At 37.7% G+C, this 18,125-nt stretch overlaps 1 protein-coding gene across 1 annotated transcript in view; it reads right to left on the bottom strand.

Moving 5' to 3' along the window:
* Window positions 1-18,125, bottom strand: part of nfx1 (nuclear transcription factor, X-box binding 1) — a 28,313-nt gene that overhangs the window by 3,334 nt on the left and 6,854 nt on the right. The window contains exons 3-20 of the mRNA XM_052149247.1: window positions 11,467-11,628; window positions 11,219-11,296; window positions 10,931-11,036; window positions 10,598-10,669; window positions 10,371-10,510; window positions 10,127-10,226; window positions 9,644-9,861; window positions 8,620-8,717; window positions 8,500-8,530; window positions 8,322-8,404; window positions 7,741-7,849; window positions 7,499-7,618; window positions 7,207-7,286; window positions 6,715-6,945; window positions 2,353-2,426; window positions 2,049-2,147; window positions 1,881-1,922; window positions 1,683-1,778 (exon numbers count right to left, since the gene is read on the bottom strand). Of these exons, the coding sequence (XP_052005207.1) occupies window positions 1,683-1,778; window positions 1,881-1,922; window positions 2,049-2,147; window positions 2,353-2,426; window positions 6,715-6,945; window positions 7,207-7,286; window positions 7,499-7,618; window positions 7,741-7,849; window positions 8,322-8,404; window positions 8,500-8,530; window positions 8,620-8,717; window positions 9,644-9,861; window positions 10,127-10,226; window positions 10,371-10,510; window positions 10,598-10,669; window positions 10,931-11,036; window positions 11,219-11,296; window positions 11,467-11,628 (1,939 nt within the window). The remainder of the gene's footprint in view (window positions 1-1,682; window positions 1,779-1,880; window positions 1,923-2,048; window positions 2,148-2,352; window positions 2,427-6,714; window positions 6,946-7,206; window positions 7,287-7,498; window positions 7,619-7,740; window positions 7,850-8,321; window positions 8,405-8,499; window positions 8,531-8,619; window positions 8,718-9,643; window positions 9,862-10,126; window positions 10,227-10,370; window positions 10,511-10,597; window positions 10,670-10,930; window positions 11,037-11,218; window positions 11,297-11,466; window positions 11,629-18,125) is intronic.

Here is an 18,125-nt window from a genome sequence, read left to right on the forward strand (position 1 = left end):
AAATGAAAACATTTGTTGTTTAGGTATTTTTAGAGTTACCTCATCAACAGCAGAATAAAAGCGTTTCCTTTGTCTGAAAGCTCATCAGCATAAAGAGAACTCTCCCTCTCTTAAAGGCGCCTCAGGAATGCTGCCACATTCTATGCTTGCACTTGGCACTGTTGTACTAGACCAAACATTTTACTTATTATTTAGTAGTGTATTCTACTCCTCCATTTTTCTTTTAACTGTCAAAGCAAATGTCAGCAAGAACCCAAACTTAACTGCCAATGCTTAAGTGCCCAGTTACTGGCATTGTTAAAAAAACAGCAGAAGTATTCAAGTAAAACTTTACTCAAGTGAATGATGACTAAAACTTTGAAGCTCCAAAAAGCACAGTCAGCAAAAAATTTATCCATAAGACTCCAGTGGTTTAGTCCATGTCTTCTGAAGTTGGTTTTGGGTGAGAACAGACCAAAATATATATATTTGTTTTTACTATAAATCTTGACATCCGCAGTCTTTGGTAATCATGATTTCAAGCTAGATTACACTTCCTAGCACTATCTAACACTCTGTGCATGCGTCAAGCACTAGGAAGTGTAATTGAGCTTGAAATCATGATTGTACCTATAGTCTGCAATGGCAAGACTTATAGTGAAAAAGGAGTTACATTTTGGTCTGTTCTCACCCAAAACTGATTCGATTGCTTTAGAAGACATGGATTAAACCACTTGAGTCTTAAGGATTACTTTTACGGAGCAACTATTCGCACTAGATGTAAACAACACCTGCCACACAGCACGGCTATTTGGGCTCCGATAGTCTAGTAGAAACACAAATCGCAGACAAACTGCAGCCCCAGTTTCACTGCAATGGCATGGGGTGTAACGGGGTGTGGACGATCCGGGTGCAATTCTACCTTTTGTCCCACCTTTTTCCCGTTCTGTTTCCTGTTTCCACTCAGTAGAATTAAAGGAAATATTATAATTAAAATAAATAATTTATATAAAAGGTTGATTTCCTTGCAGTGGTCAAGGTGAAGGTCGGGAGTTGAGAGAAAGTTCTGATCCAGGTAAAATTAACCATGGTTTTACTATAGTCATATTATAATAACCATGTTTTTTTTTGCAGAAGCCATAGTTTTAATGCAATTAACCATGGTGTAATATGGTTATATGGTAATATGTAATATGGTTATATGGTGGTAATATTTTTTTTACGGTAAGGTTAAGTTTATGGGTTGGTGTACGGTGTCTGTGGGACTAAATCACACTGCCCGTATATTGTATGTTAGTATTTAATTAGGGGGTGTAAATAGTATCTGCCACTTTGCAATTAGTGCAAAGATGCTTTTGGTTGCTACTCACTTTTATGCTGCCTTTTTGTGATTTTTGGAGCTTCAAAGTTTTAGTAACCATTCACTTGCATTGTATGGACCTACAAAGCTGAGATATCCTTCTAAAAATCTTTGTGTTCTGCAGAAGAAAGACAGTCATACACCTCTGGGATATCATGAGGATGAGTAAATGATGAGAGAATTTTCATTTTTGGACAAACTATTCCTTTAAGTTGTTTGTCCTGTTATCCAGAGTTCTTCCAAAGAATATGAGATTAATAATGTCTCACACTCCATGCGAATAGCTTTATGTAGAGTTGTTGCATTCATGTACTAGTATATTAGAAACTAATGTGTATAAAACCTTGCATCCTCCTTGAGAGTGTCACTATATTTGGAGGATGTGGATTTGTTGAAGGGATCCACTGACTGGTCAATCTGCAGGGCCTCAGCCAGCCGTCTAAGGGCAAAACAGAACATGTGAGGAAAAACCAGAGCACCCATACATTGACCCATCCATTTCTACACACAGGGAGGAAGCTTATGCCGTCTTTATTTTCACCTGTTCCTCTCCAGTGTAGCACACTCTTGATCACACTCCAGTCTGAAAGAGATTATATGAAAACGTTAATGCACAAATTATGTGCGTTATCTGCAACCAAGATTACATACCTGTTAAAATGCCACAGAAGTCAAATAAACAGTAAAAAGGTAAATCTGTGCAATATACCTGGCCTTTTTCTGTTCCTTGTTTGTGAGCTGCCCAATGTCAACTGACTCTCCCAACTGCATATCTGACAGCTTACTGGCCATGGAAATAGCAGCATATCTGCAGAACATAGAAATGCAAATTGTGTTTGACCTCAGACAAATGAGAATTTTCGACATCAAACCAATGAGTTAATGAACCATCAACTACAGTTCAGTAGTTCAAAACACTTATCTGGTGATTCTGCCAATTTATCAACACAAAGTAACACAACCTCTTTGATTATCACTATAATTATGCCTTTACAGGCTTGGATAGCTCTAACCTTTGGTAGGAACTGGCTGCCTCAGCACAAAGCACAGTTTCCTTCTTACGGCCACAGTCACACTGCAGTGCCACCTAGAGATTGAAAGAGGGAAATAAATGTGTAATGTAAGACTCACCATTCTGTAAATTGTTTGTTGAGAATTCTGATGATGAACATTGTGATTCCTTTTTTTTGTAAAGAACCAATATGTGCAGAAAAATGTGTTGAAAAGGTTAACGGATACATTCAAGGAGCTTTTCACGCTTGCATAATCAGAAATGTTGCTCTTTTGATCTGAACAATCAACAAATGGATTCCTTATATTGATCCTGACTAGTCTTTGTATGCTGAACTGGGATATGCAAATGTACAGTGCATCCAGAAAGTATTCACAGCGCTTCACTTTTTCCACATTTTGTTAAGTTACAGCCTTATTCCAAAATTGATTCAATTCATTATTTTCCTCAAAATTCTACAAACAATACCAATGTGAAAGAAGTTTGTTTGAAATCTTTGAAAATGTATTCAAAATAAAAAACAAACAAAAAAAAGTACATAAGTATTCACAGCCTTTGCTCAATACTTTGTTGAAGCACCTTTGGTACCAATTACAGCCTCAAGTCTTTTTGTGTATGATGCTACAAGCTTAGCACACCTATTTTTGGGCAGTTTCTCCCATTCTTCTTAGCAGGACCTCTCAAGCTCCATCAGGTTGGATGGGGAGTATCGGTGCACAGACATTTTCAGATCTCTCCAGAGATGTTCAATCGGGTTCAAGTCTGGGCTCTGGCTGGGCCACTCAAGGACATTCACAGAGTTGTCCCATAGCCACTCCTTTGTTATCTTGGCTGTGTGCTTGGGGTCGTTGTCCTGTTGGAAGATGAACCTTCGCCCCAGTCTGAGGTCCAGAGCGATCTGGAGCAGGTTTTCATCAAGGACGTCTCTGTACATTGCTGCATTCATCTTTGCCTCGATCCTGACTAGTCTCCCAGTTCCTGCCGCTGAAAAACATCCCCACAGCCTGATGCTGCCACCACCATGCTTCACTGTAGAGATGGTATTGGCCAGGTGATGAGGTTTCCTCCAGACATGACGCTTGCCATTCAGGCCAAAGAGATCGATCATTGTTTCATCAGACCAGAGAATTTTGTTTTTCATGGTCTGAGAGTCCTTCAGGTGCCTTTTGGCAAACTCCAGGCGGGCTGTCATGTGCCTTTTACTGAGTAGTGGCTTCCGTCTGGCCACTCTACCATACGGGCCTGATTGGTGGAGTGCTGCAGAGATGGTTGTTCTTCTGGAAGGTTCTCCTCTCTCCACAGAGAAATGCTGGAGTTCTGTCAGAGTGACCATCGGGTTCTTGGTCACCTCCCTAATTAAGGCCTTTCTCCCCAATCGCTCAGTTTGGCCGGGTGGCCAGCTCTAGGAAGAGTCCTGGTAGTTCCAAACTTCTTCCATTTACAGATGATGGAGGCCACTGTGCTCACTGGGACCTTCAATGCTGCAGAAATGTTTCTGTACCCTTCCCCAGATCTGTGACTCGATATAATCCTGTCTCGGAGGTCTACAGACAATTCCTTGGACTTCATGGCTTGGTTTGTGCTCTGACATGCACCTTTAACTGTGGGACCTTATGTAGACAGGTGTGTCTTTCCAAATCATGTCCAATCAACTGAACTTACCACAGGTGGACTCCAATCAAGTTGTAGAAACATCTCAAGGATGATCGGTGGAAACAGGATGCACATGAGCTCAATTTTGAGTGTCATGGCAAAGGCTGTGAATACTTTATATTTTTAATACATTTGCAAAGATTTCAAACAAACTTCTTTCACATTGTCAATATGGGGTATTGTTTGTAGAAGTTTGAGGAAAATAATGTATTTAATCAATTTTGGAATAAGGCTGCAACATAACAAAATGTGGAAAAAGTGAAGCGCTGTGAATACAGGGTACCCCCAGGATCCTCCAAATGAAATTCAAGGCTTTTTAAGACCTTTTTAATACCATTTCAAATGAAATTTAATGCCAACTTCGTACCCATTCCGACAGAAGTATGAGGGGAAAATGTCAAATCTGTATACATTTTGAACCCTAGAAAATAATTATGTACAAGTAGCTACCTGAATTAAATAAAATATTTTATTTAAATTATCAGTTGTATTTAATACATACGCAACAGCGTAACACAGATTTGATTTGTAATAAACAAATAGATTTGAACTTGGTGTTGAACACTACAGCCTTCGCAGCTCTGCTGCCTTGGTTGCAATTTTTTCACCCAGGCTCTCAAGTTCTGTCAACTTCTGCTTGTGACTTCTTCTCAAAGCGTTTGACTTGGCAATTAACTCTGCCATTTTGCTGCCTTGTTTGCCCTCAGCCTCCTCTGCCATCTTATCTGCATCCCTCCTCAGATGCTCTGCAACTTCCTGGATGGTCTGTCTTGTCTTTTTTAGCTGCTCCAACTCCTCTTCAATCATTATTCTTCTTTGACTATGTGATTGAGATTCTTTTTTCTTTCGTTCACTTTCAAGATGCATCCTGTACCTGTCAAATTCTTACATTTGATCAAATTCAGTTTTAATAATAAGGGCTGTTATCAATCAATTGTAATAAATAATTTTATGAGATTGATGTTTAAACAAATAATATAAAAAAAATCAATGATGCCTTTAAACAATAAACCAATAGGTGGCGGCAAGTGACCATCTTAATAAATGAATCATTGAGTCATTCATTAAACCGATTCGTTCAAAATGCTGAATAATTCAATAACAAAAGACAGCGCTTAGTGTTGCTTTTCTTTTGTGACTATTTTCGTCGGTAAAATAGAACAAAACGATAATGCGTATAAATTGTAAGTGACTACATATTAACTAGGCTACTTGTTTATTAAACTATACATTCAATGTAACATTTGCAATCGTGATATTATAGAACAGCTCACTTGGTCGTGTTATGTTACTTAACTATATCATATATTATTGATAAATACAAAAACTCCACATTTTAAAAATGAATTGAAAAAATGAAATTTTTGAGCAGGTCCACTGCCGTTGCATGACCCATAAACTGCGAGCCGAAGTATCGTGACTGGACGTGGTCGTCCACCCAGTAGCGAATATGAAAGTCCAACTGCTTACTTTTCGTCATCTTATTGAGACTCTCGTCAAACATGACAACAAACCCGTTGGCCATATTGACCTGGTCAGTCAGTTCTTTAGTTATAAAGGGAGCCAATCCGAATTTAGTAATATATGCAGTTTTGTTGCTTCCACACGAGAATGTAGCTGCAACCTCGCAGTCAGGAAACATGGTTTTAAAAATCTTTGTAATGTTCTCATTTGATGTGTAAGAGTGGTGCTCAGAGATTGTTTTAAGGACCCACATCACCTCTGCCCGCAGAGTTGGTGTTGAGCCACAGTAAGATAGGATGTTCCTTGGCTGTGGTGGCAATGCTTCTAATGTATAAATTTCTTCATTATTGATAGCCAGAGCTGTTTCAGTAACCGAAGAGGTCTGTGCTGCACAGAACAGAACAATAGGTGGTTGGCGCTGGCGAGCAGTACTACACGCGGTGTGTTTGGCACCCTTCATATGGGAGTCCAGGGCCGTAACACCCATCGTCGTTAGCTTAAAAGATTTCCGGCACCAACAGCAATAGGCCTCGCTGTCATTTCCTGGCACAGACTTGACCCAAACGTAATTCGGATTCCTTGGCCACAGCGGATTAAACCGACACTTTCCCATTTTAACAGACAAACTAGGCTAGCTACTATCTTGGTCTGTACAGTCTGTACCTCACTTGCCTAGTAACCATAGTAACGGATGCGCATGCTTTCGCGCTTTCTGCTATGACGTGGAGCGCGAGGTGCACTCAACGTTACGCTGCATGATTTTTTAATTAGCCTACATTAACAGTTAATTTTGTTACGGTATGAACAATCCTAGGAAAGGCAAAAAAAAATATGAGACCTTTGTAACGAAATCTAAGACTTTCAAGGCTATTAAGGCCTTAATTTGAGATTATCAAATTTAAGACTTTTTCAAGGTTTTTAAGACCCGCGGGTACCCTGGAATACTTTCCAGATGCACTGTATTCTAAACATGGAAAAAAAACATTTTCATCTGAAAATGATGTAAAACTATTATGTAAAATGATGTAAAACTATATTAAACTCCTTGGAAAATGATGGAACCCCCTTTAGTGTACCACTGCCATTAAGCCATTTAGTGTAAACCATTGCTCTACATAACCTATAATGTAACAGCAGCCTTCATACAACATGTCACTACTTTAAATTTCCATTTATACTTGTTATGGATAGCCAGTCATGCAGTAGCTGATCATACATCAGATCAGACTAAATCTGGGATAAGTACCTTGGCACTGCAAATACTAGGTGGACAGGGGGTGCCTGTGTGGCAGGTAGCTCCACAGGGGTGCCCACAGTCAGGTTTAGGATGAGCGCATGGCTGCTTACAGTCTCCCTCTGCCTGGCATTCCTCACGATGACATATCCTCTTACAGCGATGAGAACCGCAGGGTAAAAGCTTATCACATAGTAAACCACATGAGATGTCCTGCAGGTGGCATGGGATATTACTCCTTTGCTAAGGAGAAATGGGACAATGGAAAGTAAGGCAGATGAGATTTACTTATCTCTTTATTTTTTATTTTATTCATTTCAATTATAGAAACAATTATATTATAACATTATTGTTAATAATCAATAGTTTGAATGGGGATTAATAGTTTTTCTTTTTTAGTCTTTAATCTTTTTTTCTTTTTTTTTTTTTTTATAATCTTTTTAACACTCTTTACAGACTTTAAAATGAAATTTGACAAGAGACACACTTCAAAAATCTTGTTACCTCATGATTACCCATGCACCACTTCTTGATAAGGTAGGTACAGGGAGGACATCTCTCTTCACTATGGCAGGAATGAAATACTACAGGAAAATCATATCACAAATCAACAGCTGCTCACCCATTTTTGCAGTTCATTACATGATATTTCAGTTAATTCATGTGCTTGTGTTTGAAAGTGTGTCAAACTTTGAAACTGAAATAGTCAGGTGTTGAGACAGAAAAGTTGAATGACCATCTCCTGAGATCTTACGGTTTATTTGTTATAGTTTGTATAGGTAGGTGACGTGAGTACCTGGGTGATCACATTCATGTCTGCGTGTACACAGGTTTTTACATTCAGGAGGTTTGGTTCCACAAGGGATGGGCGGGTACAGCACAGTCTCCCCACAGTAACACGCCAACTCGTCAAAACCTTAGGAGAAAACACACAGTGCTGGATGTGATGAAGAGGATAAACATTACACAGAGGCTTTATTGGAGGGCAAACATGTGAAAGATGGGATTCAAGACGACAACACATCTGGTAAAGCTTACTGGTTTGCCAACAAGGCGGGCAGTTGCCACGATGACAAAGCTCTTGACACCGGTGCAGGCCGCAGTTGAGCTTGTAGCCACAAATCATCATGCATTTATGTTCCACGTCCTGAAAAAGAGTGAGCACATTTAAAAGGTTAGTTCACCCCAAAAACATATCCCATAATTTACTCACCCTCAAGCCATTATAAGTGTATATGACTTTCTTCTTTCAGCCAAACACAATCAGAGTTATATTAAAACAATATTTTGGCTCTTCCAAGCTTAATAATGGGAGGACTTTATTAACCCCCTGGAGCCATATGGATTACTTCTATGATGGATGGATGCTCTTTTTTTGGGCTTCAAAATCTAAGGTACCATTCACTCCCATTATAAAGCTTGGAAGAGCCAGGATATTTTTTAATGTAACTCTGATTGTGTTTGGCTGAAAGAAGAAAGAAATATACACCTAGGATGGAATCAGGGTGAGTAAATTATGGGATAATTTTCATTTTTGGGTGAACTAACCCTTTAATAAACCTTTCTTATGACTGCTGCACAAAGAGACAAACTTTCACAACAACACAAAATGGACTCACCACACAGCACAACTCTCCACACTTGTGCCTGCCACAGAAGCGCTTCTTGTTGCAGCGTTTCTCACATGTAAACACCATGTCTTCTGTAAAGAAAATCACACTAGCATTAAAACTGCAACTCTATTACACATACTTCATTTGTTCCATAAATGTGTTATACAATCATTCAAATTCTTACCTTCAGACTGAACTGCTGCACAAGGAACCTCCTATAAAGATATATACATAGAATATGTATTAGGTTTGGGGCATTCAAAACTTTCCTGACCTCGGTGCAGCTGTGTGATCCCAGACTAACCTTGCTGTTACTGCCACATCTGCAATGAATACTGGAGGTCAAAGAGCAGGGTCCACAGCTGTCCTCATGGCAGAGCTTTTCACACAGGTGGACTGAGTCTACAACAGATCAGACACAAATGCAACGGAAATATAAACCTGGTCTCATAGATTTTCGTTACTATAACTATATTTTAGCTAAATGATTTTACATGCCTTGTTCAACATATCGCTGCAGCTTTCTGGTGCAATAACCACTAGAGGCGCAACATCAACAAAAACTTTTATTAGAGCATTAACCTTAAAACATCCTCTTTTTGAGAAAACATTTAACTTGCTTTTAGTACCCCTCAGTGGACATTTCACCTCGAAATTGCAATGATACCTCTAACAAACCACGTAATTTCATTTAGAAAAAACATTGCCACAGTCACGTAAATTGTGACAAAAGATTTTTTTTTAACTGCTACTCTTTATACAACGTGCTACTCTTTTATGCTATTATAAGACAACTACAGTGATAGGAGAATGTAAAATACTTGTTCCGAACTCTAGACACTCTCTTTGTGCATGAAATAAGAAAATTTTAGGGGGATCTTCTCCACTTTTCTCCCCAAATTGGAATGCCCAATTTCCAATGTGCTCTAGGTCCTTGTGGTGGTGTAGAGACTCATTTAAATACAGTGGTGGAGGACGAATCTCAGCTGCCTCCATGTCCGAGACGGTCAATCCACGCATTTTATCAAGTGGCTTGCGCCCTGGATGCAAACTTGCGACTCCAGGTGGTAGTCAGCGTCTTTACTTGCTGAGCTACCCAGGCCCCCAATAAGACTTTATGTATTGCTTAATATTTTGACAATCTTAAAATATTATTGTTTTTTTCCTTGACAACCTCAAAATAAAATGTATAAAAGGTAGGTTTTGCTCAGTCACAATGTTAGCTTACGTATCAACCATAACGATTATAAAGGTGTGTGACTCCATACTCAACTGGAATGCCATAATTAATACCCAAACTGTAGTTATTTACAATATAAGACACATACGGGCATCCCCACATGGCAGTGGCTTGTTGCAGGTCTTGCCACAGGAGGGGATTGAGTCAGTACAGGTCTTCCTCTCTGGATATCCAAGATCTAGAAGTTTAGAGAGTGGAGTCTGCCCACACGAGCAGCTGCGCACCAGCCTGGTGCTGCGTGGACATTGCTGGCACTGCCCAGGGTGGCATGACTGCTGACAGCGATGGGACTGGCAGTCTAGCATCCTAGAGCAACACATTTAGAAATGAGAGTTGACACTACACCAAATAAGCAAGCAGCATAAATACAATACAATGCCTTTAGAAAATAACGAAAAGCACAGAGTTGATATAATCAAGGAATTATTAAAAAGGTCCCAACACAAAAAGGTGATGGGACTATATACAGTTTGAAGAGAATAACTACTGCACAATTGCTTAAATTATTAAAGTCATACATACAAAAGTACATAGTTATAAAACTGAGGACCTAAGTGGAAATTTTACATACTTTCCACAGGGCTTGAAACAGGAGAAATATCCTGATCCATCAAAACTCGCACGATCAGTCCCGCAAGCCACCTCTCTGAATACCACACCACAGAAGCATGCTAAAAAGGGTACAATGGCATGAGAAAATGGCAGGTGGATGGAAACATGTAAAAGTATATGACTGAATGAAATAAGAATACTGAAAAGAAAGATTTAATAAAACAGTAATAAAAAAAGGGACTCATGATATAAGGATTGCTTACCTTGTTGTACACGTAGTTGGCAGGGTTGGCATTGCCCTGCGTGGCACACCTGGAGACAGGAGTGCTCTGAACAGTTGAGCAGAGCCCCACAGACTTCCTCACAGCGCAAAGGTCCTGATTGACTACAACGCACCTGCTTACTGCAAACACATGAAAAATGTTTGTTTTTTTGCCTATGTATATCGGGGAAAATGCTTCCATGTAGAAGTAATAAGAGTAAATAATACCTCATTCTCCCACAAATGCAGGGCTTGGTGATAAAAGCAGGACACTGTGGGCAGGGACCTGGGTGGCACAAGCTACAAAGAGCAAGTGACATTATCATGCAAGAATGCCAACATAAATTCAAAAGAACTGAATTAAGACCATTATGATAATAAACAGTTCATATAGGTTATAGAAATACATGCAATCACCATCATAGCAACTCAAGCATCTGAAAATGTGCCAGTCATTTAAATTACTGATTACACTACAAATATTATAATATGGGCAAAATCAACTAATGTTCAAAAGCTGAAATGAATATAGGGCTGCATATTATGCTGCTGATCTCTTACATATTGCATGGGTGATTGCATTCCCCTCCACTCCTTTTCTTTCCACACATATCTCCACAGCTATGAGGAATCTCAGTCCGCTGATACTCAGGATTGGTCACCTTCCCTGTCCAACAAAATTAAAGTTGAATGAAAAATAAAGAGGACCAACAGAATTTAATTTTACATTGAAAGTGTCACACTATTATCAATTGAAATGTTAAATACAAATGATAATTTTTCGAATGATGCAAGATCCACAGCAGAGACAAGGAATCATGTGATTGATGCACAAAAGAGTAATTTTACCACAGAAGCAAGTATAGGCATTTGGGGATTTCAATGCCACATGCTGGCACGCAGGACATCGCCAGCCTTCACTACCATCTGTAAATGTTGAACAATTTTAATCAATTATTGAAATATGGCTATTTTTGTATAACTAATCTACAATGTCTGGGGATTAACCAGTGTACAGATTGAATAGGTTTTTATGTGAAATCTAGTATGTTGGCACTATTCTTATTGTAAAGTCAAAGGTGAGATGGCTGACGTACCATCGGCTTGAGATGCAGGTGAGCGAGCCCATTTCTTGATGCAGTTAAGATGGAATACGTGGAAACAGCTCTGACAGCTCCAAATTGGGGCCATAAGTCGAATCACTTCACAACAGACCATACACTCATACTTCTCCTCTGTTAGCTGCTCAATTAGACACCCTACAAATACAATACACAGATATAGACATTGGCAAAAAGCTCATCATTAAGAAAGATACACAGAGAGATTAAAAGAATCCACTATAATATCTTTATTATTTATCATTAAAATAACACAATTATCAGTGTTATAATTCTTTAAAAAAAGAAAAATAATTCTTTTTTTTTAAAGTGTTCACAGAAAAAAATAAAACTAACCATCAAAGAGTGAAAAAATGCAAATAATAAATAAAAATGAAATAAAAAAATCAAAACTACAATAAATCTGATATACTGTATCAGTATACCAGGAAGAGCATATTTTGAACAAACCTGTTGAGAGTATAGTAGGGCTGTCAACAGGGCTGAGAAACAAAAAAAATTTCACTGAAATATTCCCAAAATAAATCAGCACTTAGCCTATATCGGTCTCATAGCACTACCACGGACTCATGCTTTATAATACGAGCGGTACCACGAGATTGTCCGGAATGTCACTGACGTACTGACATAGCAGCTGAAGAAATCTGGAAAAATTAATGAAAAAAATTGTTGTAGTGGTGTGTGGACACCCAGAATTGTATGACACAACGTCATACATGTACAGAGACCGGACGAAAAAAAGGCATCGCTTGGAGGAAAGTGAGCGAGGAAGTTGGGCTACCTGGAAGTTCTGAAAATATGTGTGTCTACTTGATTCCAGCTATTGGTTGTACTTTACTATGAACTAAGTCGTAGAAGCCCCTCCTCCTATCCTTTTCCGGAAGAGAAGGGGGAATACTCGCGGGTTCGCGTTACTCGCGCTCGTGTAATTTATAATCCAACGGTCAAACACCCTTGAGAAATGTGAGGCGAAAATTTTCTTCATGTTGTATGTGAACGGACCATTACACATACACACTAGGCGCATGTGGTGGTGTACAGCAGGCGAGAGTTTCAAACAGCTAGACAGAGCGCAGTTAAATGGAACACAATGCGGCATCTTCAAAACTGAACTTCAATTTAACACGCATATTAAAACGCAATGGTTATGGCATCTCCTGTTATTGTAAAATAGATGATTCAGACAGTCACTAAAAAAACTGGAGCGCACTTACTAATATTAAGACGGTAACCCGAAGGAAGAACAGACGGATGCGCGTTGTGCACATTCTTTCAGAGTTGGGCAGTGAATCTTCACATAATGACAAAATATGATGCATTATATTTTGATTATGCATTATATTTTGATTATTACAATTTGTAACAGACTATTTTATAACAGCCTATAATAATGAATAGACAATACACTGGAACAACAAGACACAATGAAGCAGCCATAGACTTTTGTCAGACATGCTATTACATATACAGTGAACATGTAATTGCCCTTTGAGTACTCGGCGAGTACTCGCGTAATTAGTCCGAGTACTCGAGTAGACAAAATGACCAAAATGCTATAGTATATTTTCAATATTCTAGTATGTTTCTTATATATCAAAATACTTATGAGTTTCCTGGCCTTTGTGTGACCCAGGAGAGGGCATATGAGGTTACTAAAAGTGTTGATGCTGCAGAGGCCACAAAGAGCACCCAGCTGTAACAAAATAATGAGACTAAGGACCTTGAAGATAGACTAAAGCCAAGTTTCTACCAGTAAAAAGATATCAAAAGGCTTTGTGAGATAATGGTGGCAAATAGTATCCATTTATAACAAAAATAACAAAGGGGCACAGAAATGAGGTAATGCCAGATAACAAACTGTATAGAAGAGGAGGTTTTGGACTAAGACAGTCAGAACGGACAGCTGGCCGGTCTCATATTTGTTGGTGTTCAATAAACTACAACTTTGGCATCTGGAACTCAAGACTCTGAGAGTTTTCTTACAACTTAGAGAGATTCATCGTGATATTCCACGACATATCTTTGGCGCCCAACGTGGGGCTCGCATTGAGGTCAAGGGGGCAGAGGTCGCTGGTGGGACGGCTTGCACGAATCGCACAGAAACACCGGCGCCAGAAACTGAGGTAAGCATCTTTGCTTAAGGTGTTTTTGTGTGATCTGTGGTAGCGAGTCCCGGTAAGTGGCTTCCCTAAGACTTTTGCCAGTCCGGACATAGAATAATTTGAACTAATTGGCTAAAATAGAGGCGAGTTCCAGATTTCAAAAATAGGGGGTGGGATTGTTTAAAGAGAGTTTAAGAAAGTTTATTTGAAGAAGGTAGAAAAAGCCTGGGGGTGAGTCGAGAAGCGTACGCCGTGAAAATTCCCGGTTAGGTGCATTTATTCAAGGTTTTGCCAGAAGAGTGGCTGAAAATCCTGTACAGGTGAAAATCCTAACACGGGTGGAGAAGTGAAAATTCGCACAAAATTCCTCCAGGTGTTAGATTAAGTTATTTATTGCAGTGTTTGACGGAACCCGGACTGTGCAGAAAACGGGAATTGTTGAACTATGTGTGCATGTTTGAGATAATGAATAATGTGCATGACTAACTATGTTGTTGGTGCATGTGTGCTTTAATTGCGCTGTTCTTGTGTTTATTCAAATGCATGATTGCAATGTTGATGATGTATTGTGTGCAAAGGCAGAATAATACAGAGAATCAGGTGCACTAAGCAGGAAATGCTAAATGAGAGCAAAAGTGGAAAACTAATTGAAACAGTGAATTGAATAAAACAATTGTTGAAAAAGTATAAAGACGCAAAATGGCACCTGCTTCTCTGATAACTCCCTGCCTTGCTCTCACTCACTGGTCAGCTGAACGGACAGCTCTGTGAGTGAGGGAAGGGAGATTCAGAAGAGAAAAAAAATAGAATAATTGGGAAAAAGATAAAGAAAAGGCTAAATGTTTTCCATTACAGTGAACAAGACTAGAGAAAAATGCAGAGACAAGCAAGTTTTGTAAAGTTGGAGATCAATGCGGATCTGAAGAGTGGGAGAGAGAATTGGAGAATAAACTGATAGTGTCAAAGGGAAGCGATCATTTTTGGAAAGAATCAGAGTACATAGATTACGCAGGGCAGAAGAGAAAATTAACTGTAAAAAAGGAGTTAATGAGAACCTTAACTGAAGTGGTGATTTTAGGAGAAATAGAACAAGAATGGCCGTTTGTTGACTGGAAAGAATTTGCAGCAGGTAACATTTCTCTCTCATACAGTACGCTAGAGACTGAGTGCTGTGAAGAGCTGTAGGGGAGGGGCTGCTAGAGCGAGAATAGGGAGCTGTAAAGGGAGGGCTGTGAGCATGCACAGAAACAGAGAGACTTTTTTTTTTCCTTGTCTCAGTTTTCCTCATGAAACAGAAATCATAATGTGGAAATAAGCTGTTACTGAATTTGAGAGGAGACTAACTGAGAGAAGAAAAGATATAGATGAATAATAGAAACACAGGGAATGAGTGATCATTTCTGGAGTTATGAACAAATTAAATACAGTCAAAAATGTTAAGGTGATATTTAAAAGGGAGAGTAAAGGAGAATTAGCACCAATGTAGAAATTGTCTTGAACAGAGACCCAAAATGGATGTGACAGCTGTGGGTGGAAGTACATGAGTTTTAATATGAAAATAATTAACAGATATAGCGATCAACCACTGTAAATAATGAGTGTTTTTTATGGAAATAAAGGAGAGAGAGGGATAAAAAGAGGAGAGCAAAAGGAGGGGCAGAAGTAATAGGTTTGTTTTAGTATAGTATTGTTTGAGAGCTCTGTATGTATAAAGGCCTTGTGTTTGTAAAAAGTGTGAAAGTTTCTGTGTTTGTGAGAGTATCTGTGTTTGAAAGTATGGGAAGTATGACTGAAGTGTGATTGCGTATGGAAGTGTATGTTATATGAGCCCAATAAATATCAATCAAGATAGAGAGGTTGATCCTTTGCTGCATAACTAATGAGGAGTATGTATGAAATTTACATAAAAGAAAATCTATTTAGACTATTTTCATCAATATAAGAGGCAGAAGAGATCTGATGATTAAAAACAAAGAGGGCACTTAATAAATATTATGATTGTAGAATGAAAACTAATGATAAAAATATATGTGTATGTCTGTGTAAGTGTGTGTGTGTATGTATAAGGATAAATATAATACAGTATAAACAAACAAATAGCTGTAAAACAAAAATGTGCATGAAATCAAAAAGTTAACTCTTAGTGGACTGGACAATGTTTATTCTTGGGCTGTTCTTTTCATGCCATGAATGAAGCCTGATATAAGATTAACTAAACTGAGAGGGAGCAGCTGTTGAATGGACATGTGTCAGATCATAACTCCTTTTACATCAAAGTGACGAGTAAGAATATTTCGATTATAAAAAAGTGATCACTTTAAAGTGATTGAATTGCATTTGGGAAATCACATTATCTGGACAAACAATAAAGCTTTGAGTCGAGTGTATTGCGCTAAACTAAAGTCAAAGTTATTGGATTTTAAACCAAGGTTGTATTTAAGATAAGTGTTGTTATATTCAAGCAAATGGCAAAAGAGGGCCAATGATATGATGATAAAATAAATAATAAGAAAATTATATTTTGTATCTTATTAAGTTAAACCTTAAATGTGAAAACTTCACATTCATGTGTCCATTTTATGTTCTGTCTGGTCCAGTTTATGAGAGAATACTATTTTTAACATTATTAAATTAAACACTAGAAAGTTGTTTTTGATTTTTCTATGATTTAAAAAATGTCTGGAGAACAATTTAAATGTGAGTGCAGCGTTGTCGGTGTAAACTTGATCAACCAACACAAGATAGGCAGAGATTTTTTATTTTTGTTAGGGACTGTCTGATGAGGGCATTGAGGATGGCTTTGAGGGGAAACAGGCCTCTCTTGATGTCTTCAGACAGACAGAAAGGGGCCCCGACTTTAGAAAAAGATAGAAAGCAGATAGATAGCTATTTTATTTTTATTTTATTTATTTTTTGTTTGGTATACACAGAATAGGTCTTGGTTGATCGTGGATACACTGAGAAGCTGCATTTGAGACTAAAATTAAAGGAACATAAATTTAAGAATGATTTGGATCATTTAAAAATTAGTCTTTGGGGCGGGTGAAGCCCATGGAGAAAGGTTAAGATTAAATTGAACATCATAACTTCCTCATATATGAATGTTAATAACTTCATATTCATGTGTCTATTCTGTGTTTCATTTGTTATTATTATGTGTGTTGTTTCACTAACTCATTCTGGAACTAGTTTCTCACCATTGCGGACGGCTGAGAAAGATGATTTTATAGAAGTTACTAATGCTGCAGGAGGAAATCAGGACACAAAGAAGACTGAAAATGATGTGACTGATCTGATATATCCTCCTGCGCTCATTGCTGCTGGTAATCATTATTGATTTGCCATTTATAATGTGGATTAAAATTTCTCTGGAAAAGTTTATTTCAGTCCTATACGATCACTTTATGATTTTCCAGAATGCCATCAATGGGGTTTAATGCCCGTGTCTAAATTGTTCTGAGGGTCTAAATTTAAATCCAGCAGCTAACCACTGATTTATTGATTTGAAGAGTAAATATTACAAACATGTGGCAAAGTTATAGAGTTACCTATTGGATTGGTTACTCCCCAAATTTTCCAGAGAGTACCCTCATAATAAAGAAAAGAAAAAAAAAGGAGCTTAGTGTGTGCTATAAAGTGCTGATTGAGTGTCTACTTCTATTACTACTATTTTAGTTTGCCATAGTTAATACATGAAAGTGTAATTTTAGAGGTATAATAGTGATAACTGTTAAAAGATGATGAAACATTTGGATAAAAAATTAAAAAAAAATAAATAAAAAAAATAATGTAAGAGTCATGAGAAATTAAAAGTACGTAGTGTATCTTACTGAGCAATTATTTCAAAACACAAGAAAAGAGATATGTTTTTAGATATGTTTGTCTTTAAGACTTTATTATGTTTAAACTTTTACTTTTCTGTTAGTTTATAAACTTGATTTATATTATTTTATTAGATACAATGGAAGTTCCTTCACCTGAGAAAGTGTAAGAAATGGAGAAAGTAGTAATAACAAATTATTACTTAACAATAAAAAGGGATTATAATATATTAATAATAAGATAGGTGTTGTAAATGTAAAGCTCTGCATGAACAGAAGGCTAAAAATAAGTTGAATTGATTATATAGAGAATGTCAAAAAATACATTGTGTTCTGTTTTATTAAAGATTAGAAGGTTATTTGTATGTTGTTTGAATGGACAGAAGATGAGAGTAGTTTTTTGTTGGTGTGCAATGAGAAAGTTTGAAAGCAGTTACTATAATCAGTTATTATAAATATCACTTTCTACTGTTGAAGAATAAATTAAATATATTATTGTGAGATTGTGAAATGAAAAAATAAGAAATAACTGTAATGAGATTAGAAACAGTGTGAGGGACACTCTCAGTCTAAAATTGATAAGTGTCTGCTTGAAACAGAAACACAAGAGCAGAATTTGAAGAAATAAGTGTTTTATTTCATTTTATTTTGGTTTGATTTTATTTTTATATGTAAAATGATGTGCCTTGACACTAATGTTAGATAGAGTGAT

The sequence above is a fragment of the Xyrauchen texanus genome, chromosome 2 (genome assembly GCF_025860055.1).
Source record: "Xyrauchen texanus isolate HMW12.3.18 chromosome 2, RBS_HiC_50CHRs, whole genome shotgun sequence".
NCBI classification, from domain to species: Eukaryota; Metazoa; Chordata; class Actinopteri; order Cypriniformes; family Catostomidae; genus Xyrauchen; species Xyrauchen texanus.